Here is a 27,444-nt window from a genome sequence, read left to right as displayed (position 1 = left end):
ACATAAACTCGGACGCCAGACCAGTACACCACAAGGCCAGAGCGGTGCCGTAGGTGATGCGGGAAAAGATAGAAGGCGAATTGGACCGCCTGTTGAGGGAAGGCATCATCTCGCCAGTCGAATTCAGTGACTGGGCGAGCCCGATTGTGCCGGTGTTCAAGGCGGATGGGTCGGTCAGGATATGTAGCGATTACAAGGCCACCATCAATCGGGTGTCACTCCAAGACCAGTACCCGCTACCGAGAGTGGAGGACCTCTTTGCGACGCTATCCGGTGGCAAACCTTTTTCAAAATTGGACCTGACCTCAGCTTACATGACCCAGGAGCTGGCGAGTGAGTCGAAGAAGCTGACCACCATCACGACACACAAGGGGTTGTTTGAGTACAACAGATGTCCGTTCGGGATTCGCTCGGCCGCCGCGATCTTCCAACGAAATATGGAAAGCCTCCTCAAGTCGATTCCAGTGACGATGGTTTTTCAGGACGACATCCTCATTACGGGTTACGATACTGAAGAACACCTCCACAACCTGGAGGAGGTGCTACGCAGACTGGACCGGGTAGGTCTGCGACTGAAAAAGGCGAAGTGGGTCTTCCTAGCTCCAGAGGTAAAATTCCTGGGGATGAGGGTAGGAGCAGACGGGATCAGCCCGACTGCATCCAAGATGGAAGCGATCCAGAGAGCACCCAGACCCCGTAACACGACGGAGCTGCGTTCGTTCCTGGGGCTCCTGAACTATTTTGGTAACTTTCTTCCCAAATTGAGCACGCTGCTAGAGCTGCTACACGTGCTCCTATGCAAAGGTCACGAATGGGTCTGGGGGGACAGCCAGGAAAGGGCTTTTAATAGAGCACGCAATTTGTTATGTTCCAACAATCTGTTAACGCTATATGACCCAAGTAAGAAACTTGTGTTAACGTGCGATGCGTCGTCCTATGGTGTCGGGTGTGTGTTGCAGCATGTCAATGCCAAGGGTCAGTTACAGCTGGTAGCTTATGCCTCCAGGAGTCTGTCCCAGGCAGAAAGGGGCTACGGGATGGTAGAAAAGGAGGCGCTCGCATGTGTATATGCGGTAAAGAAAATGCACCAGTACCTGTTTGGCAGGAAATTTGAGCTGGAGACAGATCACAAATCCCTAACGTCCCTTTTGGCCGACAACAAGGCCATAAATGCAAACGCATCGGCTCGCATACAGAGGTGGGCACTCACATTAGCTGCCTATGACTACACAATTCGGCACAGAACGGGCACCAAAAACTGCGCTGATGCACTCAGCAGGCTTCCACTAGCCACCACTGAGGGGGCTACCGAGCATGGTGCTGAGATGGCCATGGCTGTTGAAGCTTTCGGAAGCGAAGGCTCACCCGTGATAGCCCGTCAGATTAAAGTCTGGACAAATAGAGACCCGCTATTGTCTCTAGTCAAGAAATGTGTCTTGAATGGGGACTGGGCAGCCACATACAGGGCATGCCCTGAGAAATTTAAACCATTTTACAGGCGCAAGGATGAACTCTCGATTCAGGCCGATTGCCTACTGTGGGGAAACCGCGTAGTCATGCCCCAGATGGGCAGAGAGGTGTTCATCAGAGAACTCCACAATGAGCACCCGGGCATTGTCACGATGAAGGCAATTGCCAGGTCACACGTTTGGTGGCCAGGGATAGATGCAGATCTGGAACTTTGTGTTCACAGGTGCAACACGTGTGTCCAGCTGGGCCATGCGCCCAGGGAAGCCCCCCTTAGCCCCTGGCCATGGCCCGCCAAGCCTTGGTCACGCATCCATGTGGACTACGCAGGTCCTTTCATGGGGAAAATGTTTTTGGTTGTAGTAGAAGCCTACTCCAAATGGATCGAGTGTGACATTTTAAATTCAAGCACATCCTCTGCCATGGTAGAAAGCCTACGGGCAATGTTCGCCGCCCACGGTCTACCGGACATCTTGGTCAGCGACAATGGACCGTGCTTCACAAGCACTAAATTCCAGGACTTCATGGCAGGCAATGGAATTAACCATGTCAGAACGACACCGTTCAAGCCGGTCTCAAATGGCCAGGAAGAACGAGCAGTGCAGATAATCAAACAGGGGATGCTCAGATTCCAAGGTGGTTCTCTACAAACCCGCTTATCACGCCTCCTGTTGGCCTATAGATCCCAACCACACTCGCTCACAGGGGTTCCACCCGCAGAGCTACTAATGAAAAGGACGCTCAAAACCCGATTATCCCTTATACACTCCACCATGAAAGAAATTGTCGAGAGCAGGCGCCAGTCACAATATCACTACCATGACAGGAATGCGAGGGCGCGATGTATTGATGTAAATGATCCTGTTTTTGTCCTCAACTACGCTGCAGGGCCAAAATGGCTCGCAGGCACTGTGGTTGCCAAAGAGGGAAATAGGATTCTGGTAGTTAAACTTACCAATGGACAAATCTGCCGCAAACATGTAGATCAAACAAAAAGGAGGTTCAGCAACCCCATAGAAGAAGCAGAGGAAGAACACGATATAGAGTTCACTCCACCACAGGTGACCGAACACCGGAACCAAAGGGAGGAGAGCCCAGTCACTGTGGGCAGTCCGGACAGGCCTGAGGCACTTCAAATAGCAGACACTCAGGCCAGCTCCCAACAACCGGAGCCCCAACTCAGGCGCTCTACAAGGGAGCGTAAACCACCAGAGAGACTCAACCTGTGATCCCAATAAGACTTTGGGAGGGGAGGTGATGTCATATATTCAACCAGCATTGTAACCCATGTATAAACTGACCTAAGTTGTACACTGTGAGAACACTGACCACTAGGTGGGAGACACTCCTAACCTGGACCTTCAGGTATAAAAGGGGAAGCTCCACCCACCTTCATCACTTGAGTGCTAAGGAATAAAGGACAGGTCACAGACTGACCTTCTCTCAAGCATGGGCCTCGTGTGCAGGTGCCATGGGCAATCTTGTATTTTGGGACCCTTTGAGTTTAAGTATGTTGTAGTATTGGCGAAAGTTTCAGAAATAAAGCTGTAATCTCAAAAGTTTTTTTAATAATTTAAAAGTAAACATTGGCCCCCAACTTGCGGTCAGTGGTGAAGCAAACGCATTGGTTGCTGGCCTGAAGAAAGCTGCCCACACAGATCTCGCGATCTCACTGGCGGGAAGTAAGCCTTTTTCGACATTCAATTAATTGCAGCGAAATCCCAGTGGGAATTCCAAGTGCGATGCTGCAGTGACATCAACATAGCTCAACGAAGCAGCCAATCACATTGCAGAATTCTCACAGACCGGAAACCAGGAAATGAGAAGCTCCTTTATCTTGATTTTAAAAACAGAGTGACTATTTGTACGAACGTTTTTTTCTTTCTTCTGCGCCTGCGTCCTCCGGACCCCGCCCCCGATGCCTCCTGCCTGAAACCAGAACTGGAAGTGGGGCCGGTCCAACACTGTCACTATTCACTTCATGCCCAACAAACCTGTTAACAATCCGTAACCCACACAATGCCGTGGATGGTGGTGGTAAGGTGGCAACTTGCACTGGGGTAAGGGACTTCGGCTGGGGCAGGAATGCACTTGTGCTGGGGTAAGGGACTTAAGCTGGGGCAGGGATGCACTTGCTCTGGGGTAAGGGACTTCGGCTGGGGAAGCGGAGCACTTGTGCTGGGGTAAGAGACTTTGGCTGGGGGAGGGATGCGTTTGTGCTGGGACAAGGGACTTCGGCTGGAACTTGGTGGCTTTTGCTGGGTTCGAGATCTTCCTCTATGGCTTCTGAAATCAAAATGGATCGAATTACAATTTGCAAAGTCAGTCAGAACTTGGGCTGGATGGTTCCAGTTACACATTCCAGAGAAACTTCAGGGTGTGGCTTATCCTCCAAGGGGACCAATCAGCAATAGGTCATGTGGTAATGGAGAGCCAATCAGAGACATGGCGACCATTTTATTAGTACAAATAAACGCATCCTTTTAAGAATGTAACACAGAGAGAAATAAAAAATGGGACTCTAATATGGGGAATAGGTAGACGCTGAAATATGAAGAAACTTAAATTTTTTTTTAAATTGTATTTTTCATAATGGAGAAATTTGACACTCGACAAATTGAAACATTTAATTTTCAGGGCTAGAATGTTTGTTTAACAGTCATTATGCTGTTAAAACCCCAGTTACAAATTTCAACAAGGCTTAATGTTGAATGGGGTATTAAACAGTGATTTTACCATGGAAAAGCTTAAGTTTTCATCAGTGATTTCAATGATTGTCGGCTATGGGGGTGGAGGTGGGGGGAGGTCCACAGCACAGTCGGTGTTGGAGCAGTGAATGACTGACTGCAACTTCAGGATTTCTGCGCTTAGATGCGCATGCGCTAAATCCTGAAGTTGCAGTTAGTTTCAGAGGGGTAATGACAGCAAACGCTGGTAGTTCACTGTCATTACCCACCACAAATTATGTCATAAAAAATAATAAGATTGTAGCAAAGTGACAAATAAACTAAACATTAAATTAAACAATAAACTAATAAATAACAATAATAAATAAAAAACTTTATTCACCAAGATATTTTAAGCCAAAACATTCTGGATGCACAGGATGGCCAACGAGGATAGCCTATTGTCTCCTATGGTCGATCGCAAATATGTTTTCATGAGCTTCAACTTTGCGAAGCTCTGTTCGTGCTCGCCACCAATATGGGCACGGTTAACAGGATCTTGAGCGAGAGGTGGGCGCCGGAGGGACTGGAGTGCATCATCACCCCCGGCAACCAAATTTTAATTTGAACCATGTAATGTCTAAAGTTTAATTTGTTTAAGTTTGTCAGTTTTAGTGCCCCCCTTTAATCAGGGGGCACTTGATTTAATGATTTATTGTTTTACAGATGCAACTAAAATAGTTGTAGAGCTGTTGTGGGAGTGGCTTAAAAAACAGGATCCTAAGTGCTATCCATCACCACCGATACAGGCATGATTAACAGGATCCTGATTGCTATCCATCACCCGATACAGGCACAGTTAACAGGATCCTGAGTGCTATCCATCACCTGATACAGGCATGGTTAACAGGATCCTGAGTGCTATCCATGTGTTGGGAACTTGCTCATGAAAGTTGAAATTTGCTCTTCTTGAGAAGCACTACAGTCCTTTGGTAGCCGACTTTAGAGGGAGCCAAGTTCTTTGCAGAGGTTGACGCTGTTAATTTCAGACCTTCTTGATCATGGCGCCTCCCCCACCGCCCCACTGACAAGGTCATCCTGGGCAGTTGCCCACTTTGCCCACCCGTAAGGCCGGCCCTGCATCTGACCTCACCCTACCCCAACACCATCTCCCAGCTTTAAAAATGACCATTCTGCAAGACTGGGTTCTGTGCATACATTTAATAACATGTGTCCAAGACCCATTTATTGCACAATGAGCAGTCTACAGTCTCCTGTTAATTTGAAGTTGTTTTATGCTGAAAAAGATTCAAATTATCCAATAATTTTAAATAAGCAATTTAAGCAAAACAGCACAGGAGACTTTTTGTATGAGAAAAATTGAATCAACAGTTAATTCGAACTAATTTACTTCAAATTATGATGAGTAGACCTTATCACTGGCCCGAAACCAATAACTGTATTCAACCCAGATTTGGAAGAGTGGGCAGAGTGCTCAGCATACAGACTCAGATATGCAGAGCCTCCTTCTCCCTAATCAGAGAATTCCATGGAAGCCAGAAGTGTAGTTTGGGTGCACCGGCCCTGTGTTGTTCTATATCAATGCAGATCAGAGACCAGTGGAATAACAACACACTTTGTGCCCAAATCAAGTTAACCGATAGTATAATATGGTGATTATGTGGCAGAGTGACAAAGCACATATATGTCCTGTTTTTTTTCATTTAATTTTTTGCCGTTTCTACAGCAACTGTCATAGCCTGTTTCTATCCCTTTATCCTCTGATAGTATTTTGCCATCATTTATTTCAGCGAGGCCTTCATTATTCTATTCCAGTATCTTTATCAATCCTGTTCTATTAGTTTAAATCCTCTCCTATTGCTCTATTTACCCTTTCATTGGTGCTGTCCTTTTGGTAATGGAAGCCCTTGTTCCAGAAATTGCTTCAATGCCCGAAGAAGGTGAACCTTTCCCTCCTGTCTTACAGCCTCATGAATTGAGGTACAGAGTACAAAAAGTATGGAAATGATGATGAACCTGTATAAAACACTGGTTCGGCCTCAACTGGAGTACTGTATCCAATTCTGGGCACTGCACTTTAGGAAGGATGTGAAGGCCTTCGAGAGGGTGCAGAAAAGATTTATGAGAATGATTTCAGGGATGAGAGACTTCAGTTATGTGAATAGACTGGAGAAGCTGGGGTTGGTCTCCTGAGAGCAGAGAAGATTGAGAGATTTGATAGAGGTGTTCAAAATCATAAGGGCTCTGGAATGAGTAGATAGAGAGAAACTGTTCCCATTGACAGAAGGGTTGAGAACCAGAGGACACAGATTTATGGTGATTGGCAGTAAAACCAAAGGCGACATAAAGATAAACTTTTTTATACAGCGAGTGGTTAGGATCTGGAATGCACTGCCTGAGAGGGTGGTGGAGGCAGACTCAATCATGGCTTTCAAAAGGGAATTGGATAAGTACCTGAAAGAAAATAAATTGCAGGGCTACAGGGAAGGGCGGGGGAGTGGAACTGGCTGAGATGCTCTTGCAGAGAGCCGGCATGGACTTGATGGGCCGAATGGCCGCCTTCTGTGCTTTAACCATTCTATGATTCTATGTTGATCCTTTAAATTTTCCTCACCTTGGCCTATCTTCCACATGGTGCAGGGAGCAGGCAGCCAGTTGTCGTGGTGCACATTGGTACCAACGATATAGGTAAAAAAAGGGATGAGGTCCTACGAGACGAATTTAAGGAGCTAGGAGCTAAATTAAAACGTAGGACCTCAAAAGTAGTAATCTCAGGATTGCTACCAGTGCCACGTTCTAGTCAGAGTAGGAATCGCAGGATAGCTCAGATGAATACGTGGCTTGAGCAGTGGTGCAGCAGGGAGGGATTCAAATTCCTAGGGCATTGGAACCGGTTCTGGGGGAGGTGGGACCAGTACAAACCGGACGGTCTGCACCTCGGCCGAACCGGAACCAATGTCCTAGGGGGAGTATTTGCTAGTGCTGTTGGGGAGGAGTTAAACTAATATGGCAGGGGGATGGGAACAAATGCAGGGAGACAGAGGGAAACAAAAAGGAGACAAAAGCAAAAGACAGAAAGGAGATGAATAAAAGTGTAGGGCAGAGAAACCCAAGGCAAAAAACAAAAAGGGCCACTGAATGTAAAGGGGCTGCAGGAGGGGTCAAAACTAAAAGTCATGGTTTAAAAACTAGTATTAAAACACTCTACCTAAATGCACGCAGCATTCGAAATAAAGTAAATGAGTTGACGGCACAAATCATTACAAATGGGTATGATTTGGTGGCCATTACAGAAACGTGGTTGCAGGGGGGCCAAGACTGGGAATTAAACATACAGGGGTATCTGACGATTCGGAAAGATAGACAAGAAGGGAAAGAAGGTGGGGTAGCTCTGTTAATAAAGGATGATATCAGGGCAGTTGTGAGAGACGATATTGGCTCTAATGAACAAAATGTTGAATCATTGTGGGTGGAGATTAGAGATAGTAAGGGGAAAAAGTCACTGGTGGGCGTAGTTTATCGGCTCCCAAATAATAACTTCACGGTGGGGCGGGCAATAATCAAGGGAATAATGGAGGCATGTGAAAAAGGAACGGCAGTAATCATGGGGGATTTTAACGTACATATCGATTGGTCAAATCAAATCGCATGGGGTAGTCTGGAGGAGGAATTCATAGAATGCATACGGGATTGTTTCTTAGAACAGTATATTACAGAACCAACAAGGGAGCAAGCTATCTTAGATCTGGTCCTGTGTAATGAGACAGGAATAATAAACGATCTCCTAGTAAAAGATCCTCTCGGAATGAGTGATCACAGTATGGTTGAATTTGTAATACAGATTGAGGGTGAGGAAGTAGTGTCTCAAACGCGCGTACTATGCTTAAACAAAGGGGACTACAGTGGGATGAGGGCATTGTTGGCTAAAGTAGACTGGAAACACAGACTAAACGGTGGCACAATTGAGGAACAGTGGAGGACTTTTAAGGAGCTCTTTCATAGTGCTCAACAAAAATATATTCCAGTGAAAAAGGGCGGTAAGAGAAGGGATAACCAGCCATGGATAACCAAGGAAATAAAGGAGAGTATCAAATTAAAAACCAATGTGTATAAGGTGGCCAAGGTTAGTGGGAAAATAGAAGATTGGGAAAATTTTAAATGACAGCAAAGAATGACTAAGAAAGCGATAAAGAAAGGAAAGATAGATTACGAAGGTAAACTTGCGCAAAACATAAAAACGGATAGTAAAAGCTTTTACAGATATATAAAACGGAAAAGAGTGACGAAAGTAAATGTTGGTCCCTTAGAAGATGAGAAGGGGGATTTAATAATGGGAAATGTGGAAATGGCTGAGACCTTAAACAATTATTTTGCTTCGGTCTTCACAGTGGAAGACACAGAAACCATGCCAGAAATTGATGGTCACAGGAATGGGAAGGGAGGACCTTGAGACAATCACTATCACTAGGGGGGTAGTGCTGGACAGGCTAATGGGACTCAAGGTAGACAAGTCCCCTGGTCCTGATGAAATGCATCCCAGGGTATTAAAAGAGATGGCGGAAGTTATAGCAGATGCATTCGTTATAATCTATCAAAATTCTCTGGACTCTGGGGAGGTACCAGCGGATTGGAAAGCAGCTAATGTAACGCCTCCATTTAAAAAAGGGGGCAGACAAAAGGCAGGTAACTATAGGCCATTTGTAGTGGGGAAAATGCTTGAAACTATCATTAAGGAAGAAATAGCGGGACATCTAGATAGGAATAGTGCAATCAAGCAGACGCAGCATGGATTCATGAAGGGGAAATCATGTTTAACTAATTTACTGGAATTCTTTGAGGATATAACGAGCATGGTGGATAGAGGTGTCCCGATGGATGTGGTGTATTTAGATTTTCCAAAGGCATTCGATAAGGTACCACACAAAAGGTTACTGCAGAAGATAAAGGTACGCGGAGTCAATGGAAATGTATTAGCATGGATAGAGAATTGGCTGGCTAACAGAAAGCAGAGAGTCAGGATAAATGGGTCCTTTTCAGGTTGGAAATCGGTGGTTAGTGGTGTGCCACAGAGATCGGTTACAACTGTTTACAATATATATAGGTGACCTGGAAGAGGGGACAGAGTGTAGTGTAACAAAATTTGCAGATGACACAAAGATTAGTGGGAAAGCGGGTTGTGTAGAGGACACAGAGAGGCTGCAAAGAGATTTAGATAGGTTAAGCGAATGGGCTAAGGTTTGGCAGATGGAATACAATGTCGGAAAGTGTGAGATCATCCACCTTGGGGGAAAAAAAACAGTAAAAGGGAATATTATTTGAATGGGGAGAAATTACAACATGCTGCGATGCAGAAGGACCGGGGGGTCCTTGTGCATGAATCCCAAAAAGTTAGTTTGGAGGTGCAACAGTTAATCAGGAAGGCGAATGGAATGTTGGCCTTCATTGCAGGAGGGATGGAGTACAAAAGCAGGGAGGTCCTTCTGCAACTGTATAGGGTATTGGTGAGGCCGCACCTGGAGTACTACGTGCAGTTTTGGTCACCTTACTTAAGGAAGGATATACTAGCTTTGGAGGGGGTACGGAGACGATTCACTAGGCTGATTCCGGAGATGATGATAGATTGAGTAGACTGGGTCTTTACTCGTTGGAGTTCAGAAGGATGAGGGGTGATCTTATAGAAACATTTAAAATCATGAAAGGGATAGACAAGATAGAGGCAGAGAGGTTGTTTCCACTGGTCGGGGAGACTAGAACTAGGGGGCACAGCCTCAATATACGGGGGAGCCAATTTAAAACTGAGTTGAGTAGGAATTTCTTCTCCCAGAGGGTTGTGAATCTGTGGAATTCTCTGCCCAAGGAAGCAGTTGAGGCTAGCTCATTGAATGTATTCAAGTCACAGATAGATAGATTTTTAACCAATAAGGGAATTAAGGATTATGGGGAGCGGGTGGGTAAGTGGAGCTGAGTCCATGGCCAGATCAGCCATGATATTGTTGAATGGCGGAGCAGGCTCGAGGGGCTAGATGGCCTACTCCTGTTCCTAATTCTTATGTTCTTATGTTAATATGGAGATTACCATCTTTGAATTCTTGTTTTTCAATCTGGAGTGTCTAACTGCTTAAACTCCCTCCTCAACCTCAAACATACTTCTATCAAGGCCATGGCTTCCAATGTGGACTACAATGTTTGGCTGCTCTGGCTCTTTTAAGAATTTTTTTCCAGAAAGTTGCATGATGTCCTTCACTCTGGCATCAGGGAGGCAACACACAGTTTCAGACTCCCAGTCATGCCTGTAAATAAGGCTGTCCATCCCCCTGAATCCAGAACCCCCGACTACCACCACTTTACTATTCTTGTAGTCTAACCATGTCCCTTGCTCCATGTTGCCACAATGTTTCTCAGGACCATTCCCCTCTGAATCACTGTAAATTCACACTTGTCGAGCACTATGTATCTATCGGTCACTGTCAGTAACAGGGCTTCCCTGCACTTGGGAGCTCTGTCCCACTCTGCTGCTCCTTCGGTGGATAATCTCCGCCTCTCCTACATTAAAAAAAATGTTCTCAGGAAGTGATGCAGGCAAGGCCGCATTATTACTCACTCTAGCTGTCGAGAAGTTTGTGGTGGGCCTTCTCCTTGAACTGATGCAATTGTTGTGCAGATGGTGTTAGGGAATTGCAAGACATTGACCAAGAGATAAGGAATCAATGGTTATCTATGTCTAAATCAGGATGTTGTTTGATTTGTGGAGAACTTGGAGGTGATGCTACTCTTGTTCTTCTTGGTGATAAGGTTGCAGGGCAGGAGGTGCTGCTGAATAACCTTGATGAGCTGCTGCAGTGTATCCTGTAAATATCCTGCAACCATAGTGTATGAGTAGTTACATAAGAACATAAGAAATAGGAGCAGGAGTACGCCATTTAGCCCCTCGAGCCTGCTCCGCCATTCACTAAGATCATTGCTGATCTGATCATGGATTCAGCTCCTCTTCCCTGCCTGCTCCCCATAACCCTTTATTAACTTATTGCTCAAAAATCTGTCTATCTCCTCCTTAAATATATTAATTGACCCAGCCTCCACAGCTCTCTAGGGCAGAGAATTCCATAAATTTACAACCCTCTGAGAGAAGCAATTTCTCCTCAACTGAGTTTTAAATGGTTGGCCCCTTATTCTGAGATTATGTCCCCTAGTTTTAGTTTCTCCTATGAGTGGAAATATCCTCTCTGCATCCACCTTGTCAAGGCCCCTCATAATCTTCTACGTTTCGATAAGATCACCTCTCATTCTTCTGAATTCCAATGAGTAGAGGCCCAACCTACTCAACCTTTCCTCATAAGTCAACCCCCTCATTCCCGGAATCAACCTAGTGAACCAATACCCTGTACAGTTGTAGCAGGACTTCTCTGCTTTTTCCTTTCAATAAAGGCCAACATTCCATTTGCCTTCCTGATTACTTGCTGTACCTGCATACTAACTTTTTGTGTTTCATGCACAAGGACCCCCACGTTCCTCTGTACTGCAGCATTTTGCAATTTTTCTCCATTTAAATTATAATTTACTTTTCCATTATTTCTGCCAAAGTGGATAACTTCACATTTTTCCACATTATACACCATCTGCCAAATTTTTGCCCACTCACTTAGTCTGTCTATATCCCTTTGTAGATTTTTTTTGTCCTTCTCACAATTTGCTTTCCCACCCATCTTTGTATCATCAGCCAACTTGACTACATTACACTCGGTCCCTTTATCCAAGCCATTAATATAGATTTTAAATAGTTGAGGGCCCAGCACCGATCCCTGCGGCACCCCACTAGCCATTGTTTGCCAACCGGAAAATGACCCATTTATCCCAAATCTCTGTTTTCTGTTAGTTAGCCAATCCTCTATCCATGCTAATATATTACCTCCAACCGCTTGAACTTTTATCTTGTGCAGTAACCTCTTATGTGGCACCTTATCGAATGCCTTCTGGAAATCCAAATACACCACATCCACTGGTTCCCCCTTATCCACCCTGCTTGTTACATCTTCAAAGAACTCCAGCAAATTTGTCAAACATGATTTCCCTTTCATAAAACCATGCTGACTCTCCATGATTGAATCATGCTTTTCCAAATGTCCCGCTACTGCTTCCTTAATAATAGACTCCAGCATTTTCGCAATGGCAGATATTAGGCTAACTGGTCTATAGTTTCCTGCTTTTTGTCTGCTTCCTTTTTTTAAATGGGGCATTATATTTGCAGTTTTCCAATCCGTTGGGACTACTCCAGAATCTAAGGAATTTTGGTAGATTATAACCAATGCATCCACTATCTCTGCAGCCACTTCTTTTAAGACCCTAGGATGTAAGCCATCAGGTCCAGGGGACTTGTCTGCTTTTAGTCCCATTATTTTACCGAGTACTACTTCATTCGTGATAGTGATTTTATTAAGTTCCTCCCTCCCTATAGCCCCTTGATTATCCACCATTGGGATGTTTTTAATGTCTTCCACTGATACAAAATATGTGTTCAATGTCTCTGCCATTTCCCTGTTGTCCATTATTAATTCCCCAGTCTCGTCCTCTAGGGGACCAACATTTACTTTAGCCATTCTTTCCCTTTTTACGGGGATGGATATTGAGTCTAGTGACATGGGGAGGGGGTCATTCAAGCAAACCGTTCTATCCTAGAAGATATCGAGCTTCTTGAGTGGTGTTGTAGCTCACTCAACCAGGAGAGTATTACATTAATTAAAAACAGAAAATGCTGGAAATCTCAGCAGGTCAGGCAGCATCTGTGGAGAAGAAGCAGATTTAACGTTTCGGGTCGCGACATTAACTCTGCTTCCTCTCCACAGATGCTGCCTGACCTGCTGAGATTTCCAGCATTTTCTGTTTTTATTCCAGATTCCAGCATCCACAGTACTTTGCTTTTGTATTACATTAATTATCCTGACTTGAAACTTGTCGCTAGTGGAGAGGATAAACCACTTATCATAGAGTACCTCTGCCTTGCTAACATAGCCAGCCATGTGTGTCTAGTTAGGTTTCTGGTCAATATTGACCTCCAAGATGTTGATGGTGAGAGATTTGGCCATCGTGGTATTATTGACGGTCAGGGGGAGATAGCTGGGCTTTCTCTTGTTTCAGATGATCATTACCTGGCACTTACGTGGTGTGAATGTTACCACTTGTCAGCCCACGTCGAGATGTGATCCAGACACTGCCATTGGCTGGCATGGGCTGCTTCATTAGCTCGGCGAGCGAGTTGGACAATGGGCCATGGTTCATGCCCTATGTCTGATAGTACATATGCAGACATTTGATGAGGATTGGACTCCACTGTCATGTCTCTACAGTCAAATAGCCAGCCAACAGAACTGCTTTGACGAACATGTGAAAAAGATGTCACTTGGGTGAGGTATAAAATACGATTAGAGAGGCGGAGGGACTACTTAACATTGAATAAAGTTTTGAATGGAGACTTGAAGTTCTGACCAGGATCCCAAGTCGAAATGTCAAGGGATCTTTTTTTCAGATGCTGACAGACCTGCTGTCACTTTGTGTTTTTATTTTGCCCCGTCCAATCAGATTGGAAAGAGAGAGGGCGGGGGTTTCCTGCGGACGTGTGTTTGTATTTCAGTCGCCACCCACTTGCACACAACCATTCAGCTGTGACCGAGGTCCCCACATCCCTGACCGCCAGTAACCCCCAGCGCTGACGTCACAGACATGCGCTGGGCGGCGAAGGTGTCAGCTCCCGTTGTCCGATTGGAGCAGGGCGGCGGTGGTTTGTCGGGCGCAGCCAATGGCAAGCGGCGCTGGCCGGATGATTGACAGCCCACCGCCCAGTCCCGGGGTGTAGATGGTTTGTCGAGGAGGCCGCTGGCAGCTCGGGCTGAGCGAACAGCTGCGGAAGGCCGCCGCGGGAAGGAGACAGGAGACAGGGGACAGGGGACGGTCGGCGGTCGGCGGTCGGGATGTCTGATGCCGGCCATCCGTCGGGTAAGCCTTTTTCTCTTCAGATTTAATCACCGCGGGCCCGGCCCGGGCTGGGCTCTGGAACTTTCCGGGACAGAGGAAAGATTCGACAGGCTGCGAGTGTTTTCTTTGGAGCAGAGGATGCTGAGGGGAGACCTGATTGAGGTGTATAAAATGATGAGGGGCCTGGATCGAGTCGATAGGAAGGACCTATTTCCCTCAGCAGAGGGGTCAACAACCAGGGGCATAGATTTAAAGTAATTGGTACACAACTGAAGAAATAGGAGCAGGAGTCGGCCATCTGGCCCCTCGAGCTTGCTCCGTCATTCAATAAGATCATGGCTGATCTGATCCTGGACTCAGCTCCACTTCCCTTCCCGCTCCCCATAGCCCTTGACTCCCTTATCATTCAAAAATCTGTCTATCTCCACCTTAAGTATATTCAATGATCCAGCCTCCACAGCTCTCTGGGGCAGAGAATTCCACAGATTTGCAACCCTCTGAGAGAAGAAATTCCTCCTCATCTCTGTTTAAAATGAGCGATCCCTTATGTTGAAACTATACCCCCTAGTTCTAGATTCCCCATGACGGGAAACATCCTCTCTCTATCTACCTTGTCGAGCCCCCATCGAGTCTTATACGTTTCAATAAGATCACACCTCATTCAATGAGTATAGGCCCATCCTGCTCAACCTATCTTCATAAGACAACCCCTTCATCTCAGGAATCCACCTCGTGGCCCTTCTCTGAACTGCCTCCAATGCAAGTATATCCCTCCTTAAATAAGGAGACCAAAACTGTACGCAGTACTCCAGGTGTGGCCTCACCAATACCCTGTACAGTTGTAGCAAGACTTCCATACTTTTATACTCCATCCCCCTTGCAATAAAGGAAATTCCATCCGCCTTCCTAATTAGTTGCTGTACCTGCATGCTAACTTTTTGTAAACAACGTCCTTGCAATCTCCAGTCCCCGTAATATGTCCCACATCTTCGCTCGTTCAAATACAAGGGGTGTAGGCTTGAGCATATCTGATGGTTGAGCCATCCATCATCCAGATCTGGCTGGACCACATCAAACATTATCGGGGCCTCGGTCTGCTTTCCAAAAAAACTACCCACGATCGCAGGATCATCCTCGAGGGCATGTGTCAGCCGTGGCTCAGTGGGTAGCACCCTTGCCTCTGAGTCAGCAGGTTGTGGGTTCACAACAAATCTAGGCTGACATTCCCAGTGCAGTGCTGAACTAGTTACTTCTGAGAATTATTACATCTTTGCCTGTGAATGAATTGATGTGTACCATAAGTTTCACATGTTTACTTATATGTAACTATATTGTTCATGTGCAGGCAAATGTATTGGAGGCCCTGAGTTTGAGTTTTACACTGTTGCCAACTTGCATGTATTTATTTGCACTGTTAAATTGGAGGTTGCTCCTCATCAATCCAAAACATCTTTGTTTCAGATAGGTATGCGTCGGGTTAGTGTGCTTGTTTGTTCCTTAAATGGGTGCGTCATGTTTACAGAAGGGAACATCATGCCATATACTTAGTTCTAACAGGACAATAAACATCACTGAATGCCAGAAGTGTTGTCGAGCTACAGTACGCGGACGACGCCCGCGTCTGCGCACATACAGAGGCTGAACTCCAAGTCATAGTCAACGTATTTACTGTGTCGTACAAAAGCATGGGCCTTATGCTAAACATCCGTACGGCAAAGGTCCCCACTGCACAGCACTGCCCCCCAGTCATCCAGATCCACGCTGCTGCCCTGGACAATGTGGACCATTTCCCATACCTCGGGAGCCTCTTATCAACAAGAGCAGACATTGACGACGGGATTCAACACTGCCTCCAGTGTGCCAGTGCAGCCTTCGGCCGCCTGAGGAAAAGAGTTTTCGAAGATCAGGCCCTCAAATTTGCCACCAAGCTCATGATCAGTTTAAAACAAAATATTCTGTCATACTTTGAGTGGCTAGACTGCTGATTTACTCCCGTCTCTTCCAAGGCCACTGACAGGCTCTCTCGTACATGTTGCTCCTCCCAGGGTCAAGTCACTTTGTCTCCCTGATGGCACAAGAGCTCCGCCTACGAGGAAATTAAAGGCACAATCCAAGAAACTGTTGCAAAGTGCACTAAAACTTAAGGGCGGTGCCAGTTTATGGGGTTAATGAAAAGTAGTAATGTTGCCTGTATATTTTGTGCACGAGCTCCTTATTACTCCTTAACAGTTATTACTTTCGCTGGGAGTTGCCACAGGCAGTGCAGTTTGATTTATCATACAGATGATTCACAGAATACTTTTATCGTCCCCATGTAATTCTGTCCCATCTGTTTCAAAATTCTTTTTTCTAGCTGAGTAACAATTTTGGCCAATAATCTATCAGTAACTCTTAGCTGACTATAGATTAATGTAAGGGGAATCTAGATAAGTACATGAGGGAGAAAGGAGTATAAAGATATGCTGATAGGGTGGGAGGAGCCTCGTGTGGGGCATATACACCGGCACGGACCAGTTGGGCTGAATAGCCTGTTTCTGTGCTGTGCATTCTGTGTAATACTAATCCGCCCCTCCCTAGTTGTATCTTGTTAAAGATTAAATAGCAACAACAGCAACTTGCATTTATAGCTTGCAAAGAGACAGTATGAGCATAGATTGGCAACTAACATAAAAGGGAATCCAAAGGTATTCGATTGGCATATTAACAATAAAAGGGTGTCAGAGGGGCAGTGGAACCAAACTGGAGATCTATTGGTGAACGCAGAAGGCAGGGCCGAGGTACTAAATGGATACTTGACATCGGTGTTTACCAAGGTAGTGGACTTTGCCAAAGCTATGGTAAACGAGGATGTTGTTGGGCTACTGGATTAGATAAAAATAGATCAAAGACTGGCAGTACTTAAAGTGAATAAATCACCCGGTCCACATGGGATGCATTCTGGATAAATACTTGAAGAAAAATTTTCAGGGATATTGGGAAAGAGCAGGTGAGTGGGACTAACTGGATTGCTCTTTGAAAGAGCCAGTGCAGATTCGATGGATAGAATCGTCGTCTTCTGTGCTGTACTATTCTATGATTCTGTATGGTGCCTTCAAAGTAGAGGCATAAGGGGAAAAAATGGACGCTCAGGATTCTGCATTGCTATTTGAATTTTAGAATGATACAGGATAGAAGGAGGCTATGCAATTTTTTCCACTTCCAATTCCCCTTTGAAAGTTATTATTGAATCTGCTTCTGCTCCCTCGCTAAGGCCTTGGCATCCTTCTTAAAGTGTGGTGCCCAGAATTGGCCACAATACTTTATCGGGGGCCTAACCAGTGATTTATAAAGATTTAGTACAACTTCCTTGCTCTTGTACTCTATATGCCTTTATTTATAAAGCCAAGAACCCAATATGCATTTTTAACATTCTCCTCAACTTGTCCTGCCACCTTCAAAGCCTTGTGTACACCCCCAGGTGTCTCTGTACTTGCACCCCCTTTAAAATTATACCATTTTGTTTATATAGCCCCTCCTCATTCTTCCTACCAAAATGAAACACTTCACACATCCCTGCGTTAAATTTCATCTGCCATATGTCTGGTCATTTCACCAGTCTTGTCTATGTCTTTCTAAAGTCTGTTACTAACCTCCTCAATATTTATTACATTTCCAAGTTTCGTGTCATCTGCTAACTTTGAAATGATGCCCTGTATTTCCAAGTTCAGGCCATTAATATATATTAAAAAGAGCAGTGGTCCTAATACCAACCCCTTGAGAACATCGTTGTACGCTTTCCTTCAGTCTGAAAAACAACTATTCTCTGCTTTCTGTCCCTTAGACAATTTTGTATATCCATGCAGGCACTGCCCCAGTAAACCCATTTTGGCTTCAATTTTTTTAACGAGTCTATTATGTGCTCCTTTTATCAAATGTCTTTTGAAAATCTACATACACCGCTCTGTTACATCATCAAAGCTCTCCATCAAGTTAGTCAAACATAATTTGCCTTTAACAAATCCGAGCTAGCTTTCATTTATTAACCATCTTTTTCCAAGTGCCAATTAATTTTGACCCGGATTATTGTATCTCAACGTTTCCCCACCACTGACGTTGGTCTGTAATTGCTGAGTTTGTCCCTCTCCCCTTTTTTTGAACAGGTGTGTAACATTTGGAATTCTCCAGTCCTCTGGCACTTCCCCATATTTAAGGTAGATCGGAAGATTGTGGCTAGAGCCTCCGCAATTTTCACCATCTGTTCCCTCAGCAACTAAGGCTGCATTCCAACCGGACCGGTGATTTTTCTACTTTGAGCACTGCCAACCTTTTTAGTACTTCTTTATTTTTATCCTATCCTAATTTCTGTTACTACCTTCAGCACTATTGGGAACTGTCTTATGCAATTACTAAACATCATAAGGTGCATGAGGTATGGTACAGTAAATATACAAATAGGTAATCTATTTCAGGAAGTACAAATAACAATTTGCATTTATGTAATGCTTTAATGCAGAGAAGCACCTCGAGGCACATCACACAAGAGTAATCAGAAAAAACTGAAAATAAAGAGATAATGGGAGGGGTGGCGAATAGGTTGGTGAAAGAGGGTTTGTGGCAGGGAATTCCATCGCATGAAGGCGCAACCACCAATGGTGGGGCGAAGGGGAGGGGGTTGCCAGAGTAAAAGGGAGGGAGAGTTCGATTGCATTTGAGGGGTGTAGGGCTGGAAGACATTGGAGATAGAGAGGGCAAGGCCATGAAGGAATTTTAACATGAAGATGAACATTTTAAATTTGAGGGATTGGGAACGAGGAGCCAATGTAAAGATCAGCAAGGGCAGGGTGATGTGCCTTGCTGTCAGCTATGGCTCAGTGGGTAACACTCTCCTTTGAATCAGAATGTTGTGGGTTCAAGTCGCACTCCAGAGACTTGAGCACAAAAATCTGGGCTGACACTCCAGTGCAGTACTGAGGGAGTGCTGCACTGTTGGTGGTGCTGTCTTTCGGATGAGGCGTTAAACCGGTAGACATAAAATATCCCATGGCACTATTTTGAGAGTTATCCCTGGTGTCCTGGCCAGTATTTATCGCTCAATCAACATAACAAAAACAGATTATCTGGTCATCATTACATTGCTATTTGTGGGAGCTTGCTGTGTGCAAATTGGCTGCTGCGTTTCCTACATTATAACAGTAACTATACTTCAAAAGTACTTTCTTGGCTGTAAAGTGCTTTGGGATGTCCAGTGGCCGTGAAAGGTGCCATATAAATGCAAGTCTTTCTTGCTGCAGGAAACAATCCGGCAGAAGAGTGTTGAATGAGCTCAGGTTTACGAAAGGTGGAGGATGGGAGGCTGGTCAACAGAGCATTGGAATAGTTGAGTCTGAAGGCGATAGACGAATGGAAAATGGTTTTAGCTGAAAATGGGCTAAGGTAGCGGCAGAGGCAGACAGAGTTACAATGGTGGAAGTAGGAATGCTAAAGTTGCCAACAGTCTGGTTCAGCCTGTGAAGTGGCTAGGGAGGGGGATGGTATCCGTGGCAAGGGTACTGAATTTGTGGTGGGAGTGGAAAATGGTGGATTTGATTAGCCGGAGGAAATTATTTAAGACTGGATGTCAGAGAAGCAATCTGAAATCACAGAGGCAGTGGGGGTTGAGTGAGGTAGTGGAGGGATGGAGTTGTGTCTTCTGAATACGTAGAAGCTAACAACGTTTGTAACTGCTGTCACCATGGGGCACCGGGTAGATGAGGAAGAGTAGGAAGCCAATGACTGATCCTTGGATGAATCTGTTTTGGCTACAATCTGATGGGTAAGAGGGGAACCCAGCGAAACCAAACAGTTATATTCTGGATTGATTTTGCATCCTACCGTAACATGCAGTAAAACTTTTTAATTTATTTGAGGAATACTGTAGTACAGTTGCAAGCATTTTCTGTTTGGAATCTTTTCCTTTTATATTCACAAAGCAATTAATGCCCTCCTATGAATATCAGAACTGAGAGATTGCAACTCTGTCCGTAATTTGTGAAATTACCTCCAATTTCAATTTCATTGCAGAAGTAAGTAGATTTAAGCTTAATCTCCTGAAATGTCAGCATTTGGTTGACTTTTATAAACGAATTGAGCTTTGCTCTCATGGTTTACTGATTACAGTTTTATAATGGCATAGCTTGTTCAAGTACAGGTTGAACCTCCCTTATTTGGACTCCCTTATCCGGCATCACTCCTCATCCCCGGCCGCTCCGACACGAACAAATTGAAGTCCTTCATCGCTGCCGACTCTCTCAATCGCTGGCCTGACCCCGCGATCTGCCGCATTCCCAGCCCAAGCCAAGCAACCCCGATAATCCCCTTGCTCAGTACCTGCACCATCCAGTTTAACAGGCCAGGTCCCGAGAGTGCTGGATAAGAGAGGTTATACCCGTACTGACATTAGATGAAATATAGGTTCAAATTCCTCACTTCTTCTATTCCACTGATGGCCTAGTGGGTAAATGCACCACCTGGTGAGGTACTGAGTCATGCAGCTCAAGGTTAGCAGTTGGTGCTCACCTGAATCGGGCAGCAGTTGGGGCACAAGAATTGCTCTTGATTCCTCTTGGCTGTGAGTTGTGGAGACATCAGCCAGGGTTCCTATGCCTCATTGCTCTCCAGGAGCAACTTTTGATGAGTTTACGGATATCCGGTGAGGGTGGTATCAGGCTTGGCTGAGATGACCATTGTGGTCAATTATCCTGCCATCACTCATGAAGGACCACTATTTGAGGGTTTTCTGATGGTGCCTGGTGCTTATGAGACCGTAACCCAGCAGCAGGCGCAAGAGGGGGAACTTGAACTTGGAGGGAAGGGAAAACATTTTTGCAACTCATCCCTAACCATTTATTGTTTTGCAGGGTTTCTTCAATTCTGTTTGATTCTGCTATCCCCTTTTGCAACATTTAATCTCTCCTGCCTTCCATCCTATCACAGACTGTCCCTTCTGTTCTTTCCTCTCCTCCCCTCCCTCCTTTCCCTGCCTCTGCACCTGCTTAAAATTTGGTACATGTATAACTTTTCCAGTTCTGACAAAGAGTCTCAGACCTGAAACGTTAACTGTCTCTCTCTCCACGGATGCTGCCTGGCCTGCTGAGTGTTTCCAGCATTTTCAGTTATTATTTTCCAGGCATGACTGTTCTTTTTCCCTGACCAATTCCTTTTTATCATTTGAAGACTTGATTTACACTTGGGCCTCTTTATTAGGAGTTCCAAATTGCATTGCTATCTGACCTCTGCGTTACCAGCATTTTCTGGTTTCATTATATTCAGATTTCTATCGTTTGCAATTTGGAACATTAAAAACAAAGTGTGGTGGCTCTCAATCAGTGAGCAATCCGGGCCATAACCAAACACATTAGCGTACGCAAAGAAAAAACTGACTGGTAGTAATGGCCATCTTTCCTTAACTTAATTTACCATCACTAGCCAACTGGTGCACCTCATCATAAAAAGCACTTCAACTCTCTCTAGAGCTTCTTCAGTGACCAATCATCAACTAATGATTGTTCTCGAGAATTATTACACTGAATTACACTCTTCCGCACAAAAATAAAATCACCAGTCCTCCACTTGTAGGGCACAATTGGCTTTTCTAACTATACCACACGTCTCAAGAGTCGAGGACAAATATCAATGCACTGAGAGGTAAAGTGGTGGCCAGCAAACACTTTCAGTCTAATGTACCAGCAAGTAAAGAAATATCTGTACTGTCGCTACAATTTCAGTGAAGCAGAATACTGAGTGTGTAATTCCCATATAACTGTAAACGAGGCCAGACAATAAAATTATAGACCTTGTCTTTCCAATCTTGGGTTGTATCTGGAGAAAATACTTTAAGCTCCAGATATATGGCACGAAATTCAAGTATTTCTGTATACGGACCTGGCACTAGCGGTGAGAGCATTTTGAGGTGATTCACTGAGTGTGTTTACAATATGAAAATGTATAGAGCTGTGTGATTTCCCCCCGTTTAACTTATTGGTACCAGCACACTAATAACGCTGAAATACAAACTTGCACATTGTATTCCTTGTAACAACATAACCTGACAGCAGCGATCCATGGTTTTTGATTCTGTCAGTGATTTAAATTTGTCCCAGTAACCAAGCGTATTTGCACTTTGTTAAAATATTTTTTTGAGATTGGTCTAGGTTTTAAAAAAAAAAAATTCACAGTTGATTTTTGTTTTATTTTGACTAGGTGACGTACAAAGTGAAGGATCGTCGTGGAGTCCGCGAAGCACTGCCACCCTCCAGTTATGTCTGAGTTTGATTCTTGATGCCTATCTGTATATTCTAAACCGTGCAGAAACTTCTAGATAAGTTGTCAGCCAAGAGGACTGCCATTGAGAATTCCTTTACAGATAGATTATTTCATTCTTTCTAGATCACTTTATTGAAACAGGAAACCGTCCAGTAAAAGGACCCAAGAAATCTTCACGCACATTCACTGCAAATGGACCCGAAGAGGAGTAGCACTCACTGGTGATCCAGCTTACTTGAAAAAGCCTGCATTTATTTTGTTTACCTGCATTGTGTAACAGAGTACCTCCCCCTCCAGAGGGAACAACTCCCCTGAGGCGTTGCATGTCGCGAATCAAGAGCACTTTAGACTCTGTGTCGAAAGCCGTCAGCAGCACACACACTGAGCTCATTGGAAAACTTGTACGCTTGAAGCCCAGTCTGAGCATTGCGGTGAAAGATTCAGAAACAGAGGTAGGGGTGGCGTGTGAAAGCTCTGGGAAACTAACCACCTCTAAGTCTGGTAAAGTCGAGGATGGTTCCGATCTGAACCAGACTTTAGAAAATACCGTCCACTCCATTTCCACCTCAGATAATTCTAACAAGAAGCCATCTAGTAGTAGTGCAAATGATAAAGAGAGTGATGGAAGAGCAAATCTTTTCCATGCCAGCTATGTTACTACAAATTTTGGAGAAACGTATAACTTTGTGGCAAACCATATCAACAGTTATTTTGGGAACACCGGGCAAATGGATATAAAAAAGGGCAATAAAGTACCTTCATGTGATCCAAAAGTTGGGGCTGAGACAGATCCCACATGGACAGCAACTTTTAAATCAAAAGTCAATGGAGTAGATGAACAAAAAGTTGATGGTTTAAATACTTGCAGTGCCCATTCTGCTGCACCTGGCGAATCTTCGCCAACTCCATCTACAAAAAAGAGTTTTGCTAACTTGCTTTCATATCCAACAAACAGTGTCCAAGCATTTGTGGATACCTGCTTTGGCAGCTTTGCTCCCAAGCTGCGAATTGAAACGAAAGAGAATGCCGGAGACAAAAATAAAAAGCAGAAGGGTGTGAGTACAGGCAAAGACGTGGAGCAACCTATTAACAAAGAAACCAGATCAGTGGATGATAAAGTCAAGCACCTGACTCTTCAGCGAGAAAAGGTAACATGGTGAAGTTGTTTTGCTTCATCCATACAAAATGGTATCTTTTCCTTTTGGGCAGATTGATGATGAAGAGTAAAGATTGTCCTCTCTTTTTGCTACAATAAAATCAAAATACTGCGGATGCTGGAAATCTTAAATAAAGACAGAAAGACAGATATATTCAGCAGGTCAGGCAGCATCTGTGGAGAGAAACAGAGTTAACGTTTCAGGTTGATGACCTTTCATCAGAACTGGAGAATCTCTAACTTTTTCCAGTTCTGACGAAGAGTCATTGAAATATTAACTCTGTTTCTCGCTCCACAGTTGCTGCCTGACCTGCTGAGTATTTCCAGCATTTTCTGTTTTTATTTCAGTCCTCTCTTTGCTGGGTGTCTTCTGTCCTTTTTGTAATTTTGATTTTCAGTTTTCTTGCTATTAATATTTGTAATTTTAACTTGAATTTTTAATTACTCCACTTACTAACCCTAATTGAATTGCTTTTTCATGACTTAATTCATGAGGTAGAGTATGAAGTCTTCACTCAGTGACATATTGGCTTTTTGTGGTCAATTAGATGTCTGAGGTGTTGGTCACACACAAACCCATCGCCATGTTTGAATCTCCAAATGAAACTATTGCGAAATCCAAATGGGTCACATTTCTCATAGTACCACATGGAGGGCCCACTCTCTTTTTGCAGAGACACAACCCACTTATCTAACTCCAGTGAGCTCAGAGATAGGCTGCCAGAGGCAGACAGGTAGAGCCAGGTTGGCTGAATAGTCATCAGCCGTACCCAGGTGCACCATGTACCCATTTGGTTCAGGTTCCGGATTCTTGGCTCTGAACTTGCATCGTCAGATGTGTCATCTTAGAGTCACCTCAACTCCAAACAGAAGCTGCTTACCTGCCACTGCTCCCTCTTGTTAACTCCCACCCCATGAAGATTTGTTACAGTTGTTAAAAATTGACGAGTGTGGGTTTGAGGTGGACAATAGGTACTCTGAGCTCAGTTCAGTTGGCGGCACACTCTGAATTAGGAGGTTGTGGGTTTGAGCACCTTACCAAAGGCCTGAGCTTTTATTAATCTAATTTATTAATCAAGTACAGTAACGAGCGACCACCGTATTGTTGGAGGAACCATTCTTCAGAAGAGATGTTAAACCGACGTCCTGTCTAATTCTTCCAATGGCTTAGGTTATTAAAGAACCCAGGGAAGAAAAGCGCTGAGTCCTGAAGGTATCCTGGCTTCAAACAATACCACCAAAATTATACTTAACTGATCCATTTGTCCCATGGCTAATTATAGCACTTGGCTGGTATAGAATGACTGCTGCATTTGCCAACATAGCAATCACACTCTGAATCATTGATCTGCTCTCATTACTGGTAACTTTATCAACAGAAAGCATTTCATTTTTTTTCTCCTCTTTTCCCAATTCTGTTTTTTATTTTCAAGTGCAAACAGAAACTAGTACTTAATCAAGTTTTGAGACAATTAATCATAAATGAACAATTTGGAGAGCTCTTTCAGGCATCTGGCGCAGACACAACGGGCCCAATGGTCTCCTTTTGTGCTGTAAGATTCTAACATTTATCCCACCAAAACAGATAAACCTTTGAGAACATAAGAAATAGGAGCAGGAGAAAGCCGTATGGCTGAACCTTCAACATCAACTCCATTTTCCCGCCCTATCCCCAGGCCTCTTGATTCCCTTCGTGCCCAAAAATCCATCGATCTCACTCTTGAATATACTCATCGAATGAGCATCCACAACCCTCTGGAGTAGAGAATTCCAAAGATTCACAACCCTCTGCATGAAGATATTTCTCCTCATCTCGGTCCTAATCTAGGCTGACACACTAGTGCAGTGCTGAGAGAGTGCTACGCTGTCAGAGGTGCTGTCTTTCAGATGAGACGTTAAACCGAGGCACTGTCTGCTCTCTCGGGTGGATGTAAAAGATCCCATGGCACTATATCGAAGAAAAGCAGGGGAGTTATCCCCCTTGTCCTGGCCAATATTTATCCCTCAATCAACATAAAAACAGATTATCTGGTCATTATCACATCGCTGTTTGTGAGAGCTTGCTGTGTGCAAGCTGGCTGCCGCCTTCCCACATTACAACAGTGATTACACTCCAAATTTACTTCATTGGCTGTAAAGTGCTTTGAGACGTCCGGTGGTCGTGAAAGGCACTATATAAATGCAAGTTTTGCTTTCTAAATGGTCGACCATTGTCAGTTATCTCATTACTGTTTGCGGGACCTTGCTGTGCACAAACTGGTGGCCGTGTTTGCCTACACAAAGATGGTGACTGTTCTGAACATCATGTATCAAAAAACACTGGATTATTCGTTTGCTTTAGAATTTGCCAGACTGGGTCAGAGGCCCATTGGAAAAAAAAGTTTTTAAATATTTAATATTTGCAAATGACATAAATTAAATACTTCGCTGTGAAGCACCTGTACTATAATTTGGTTGTTAATTAGATTAAATGAGCCAGAATGAAAATTCTATATATTGGTCAAAATATAGAAATTTGAGATGGGCTAGCTTCAGTATGGAAGAAGCTTCCACATCAGTGTGTTGAAAATCTGAACCAACCAAATGATGCACAACTGGGGAAAAAAAAAAGACAAGTGTACACCTGATTGGCTCAATATTTCTGCAGGTTCCAAGCCACACATGGTTTATGAAATGTTTATATACCAGCTTTCATGCTTCCCAATTGAGGTAGGATGCATTTATTTGCACAAACTCAAAGGGAGCCGTTTCTCTGATTGGCTCTCCATTATCACATAACCTATTGCTGATTGGTCCCCTTGGAGGATAAGCCACACCCTGAAGTTCCTCTGGAATGTGTATCTGGAACCGCCCAGCCCAAGTTCTGACTGACTGACCAATTTGTAATTCGATCCATTTTGACTTCAGGAGCCACAGATGATAGATCTCCTCAAAAGCCACCAAGTTCCAGCCGAAGTCCCTTATCCCAGTGCAAGTGCGAATGCACGTAGCATTCGTAACAAAATAGATGAATTGATGACACAAATTGATACAAATGGGTATGATCTGATGGCCATTACAGAGACGTAGTTGCAAGGTGACCAGGACTGGGAACTAAATATTCAGGGTATTTGACAATTTGAAAGGACAGACAGAAAGGAAAAGGAGGTGGGGTAGCACTCTGAATAAAGGATGAGATCAGTGCGTTCGTGAGAAAGGATAATGGCTCAGAAGATCAAGATGTTGAATCAGTTTTGATGGAGATAAGGAATAATAAGGGTAAAAAGTCTATAGGCCCCCTAACAGTAGCTACATTGTTGGACGGAGTATCAATCAAGAAATAAGGGAGGCTTGTTTTTAAAAAAAAAAAGAACGGCAATAATCATGGGCGATTTTAACCTTCATATTGATTGGACAAAACAAATTGGCCAGGATAGCCTTAAGGAAGAGATCATAGAGTACATTGCGGAACCAACCAGAGAGAGAGAGGAGGGCGGAGAGAGAGAGAGAGAGAGAGAGAGGAGGGCGGAGAGAGAGAGAGAGGGAGAGGAGGGCGGAGAGAGAGAGAGAGAGAGGGCGGAGAGAGAGAGAGAGAGAGGGCGGAGAGAGAGAGAGAGAGAGAGAGAGAGAGAGAGAGAGAGAGAGAGAGAGAGAGAGAGAGAGAGAGAGAGAGAGAGAGAGAGAGAGAGAGGAGGGCGGAGAGAGAGAGAGAGAGAGAGAGAGAGAGGGCGGAGAGAGAGAGAGAGAGAGAGAGAGAGGAGGGCGGAGAGAGAGAGAGAGAGAAGAGAGGAGGCGGAGAGAGAGAGAGGAGAGAGAGAGAGAGAGAGCGGAGAGAGAGAGAGAGAGAGGGAGGGCGGAGAGAGAGAGAGAGAGAGAGAGGGAGGCGGAGAGGAGAGAGAGAGAGAGAGG

At 44.5% G+C, this 27,444-nt stretch overlaps 1 protein-coding gene across 2 annotated transcripts in view; it reads left to right on the top strand.

Moving 5' to 3' along the window:
- The first annotated feature begins 14,010 nt into the window (after positions 1-14,010).
- pnpla8 (patatin-like phospholipase domain containing 8) overlaps positions 14,011-27,444 on the top strand; it is a 115,564-nt gene continuing 102,130 nt past the window's right edge. The window contains exons 1-2 of one of the 2 annotated variants that reach the window (XM_070900658.1): positions 14,011-14,141; positions 22,524-23,548. In XM_070900658.1, coding sequence (XP_070756759.1) covers positions 22,724-23,548 — 825 coding nt within the window. In that variant the 5' untranslated portion in view covers positions 14,011-14,141; positions 22,524-22,723. Of the gene's footprint in view, positions 14,142-22,337; positions 23,549-27,444 lie in introns of both variants that reach the window. The other variant, XM_070900657.1, reaches the window with a different exon arrangement.

Source organism: Pristiophorus japonicus, chromosome 15, assembly GCF_044704955.1.
Source record: "Pristiophorus japonicus isolate sPriJap1 chromosome 15, sPriJap1.hap1, whole genome shotgun sequence".
Taxonomy (NCBI): Eukaryota; Metazoa; Chordata; class Chondrichthyes; family Pristiophoridae; genus Pristiophorus; species Pristiophorus japonicus.
Note: the sequence above shows the minus strand (reverse complement) of the source record. Positions and strands in the feature narration are given on the sequence as shown.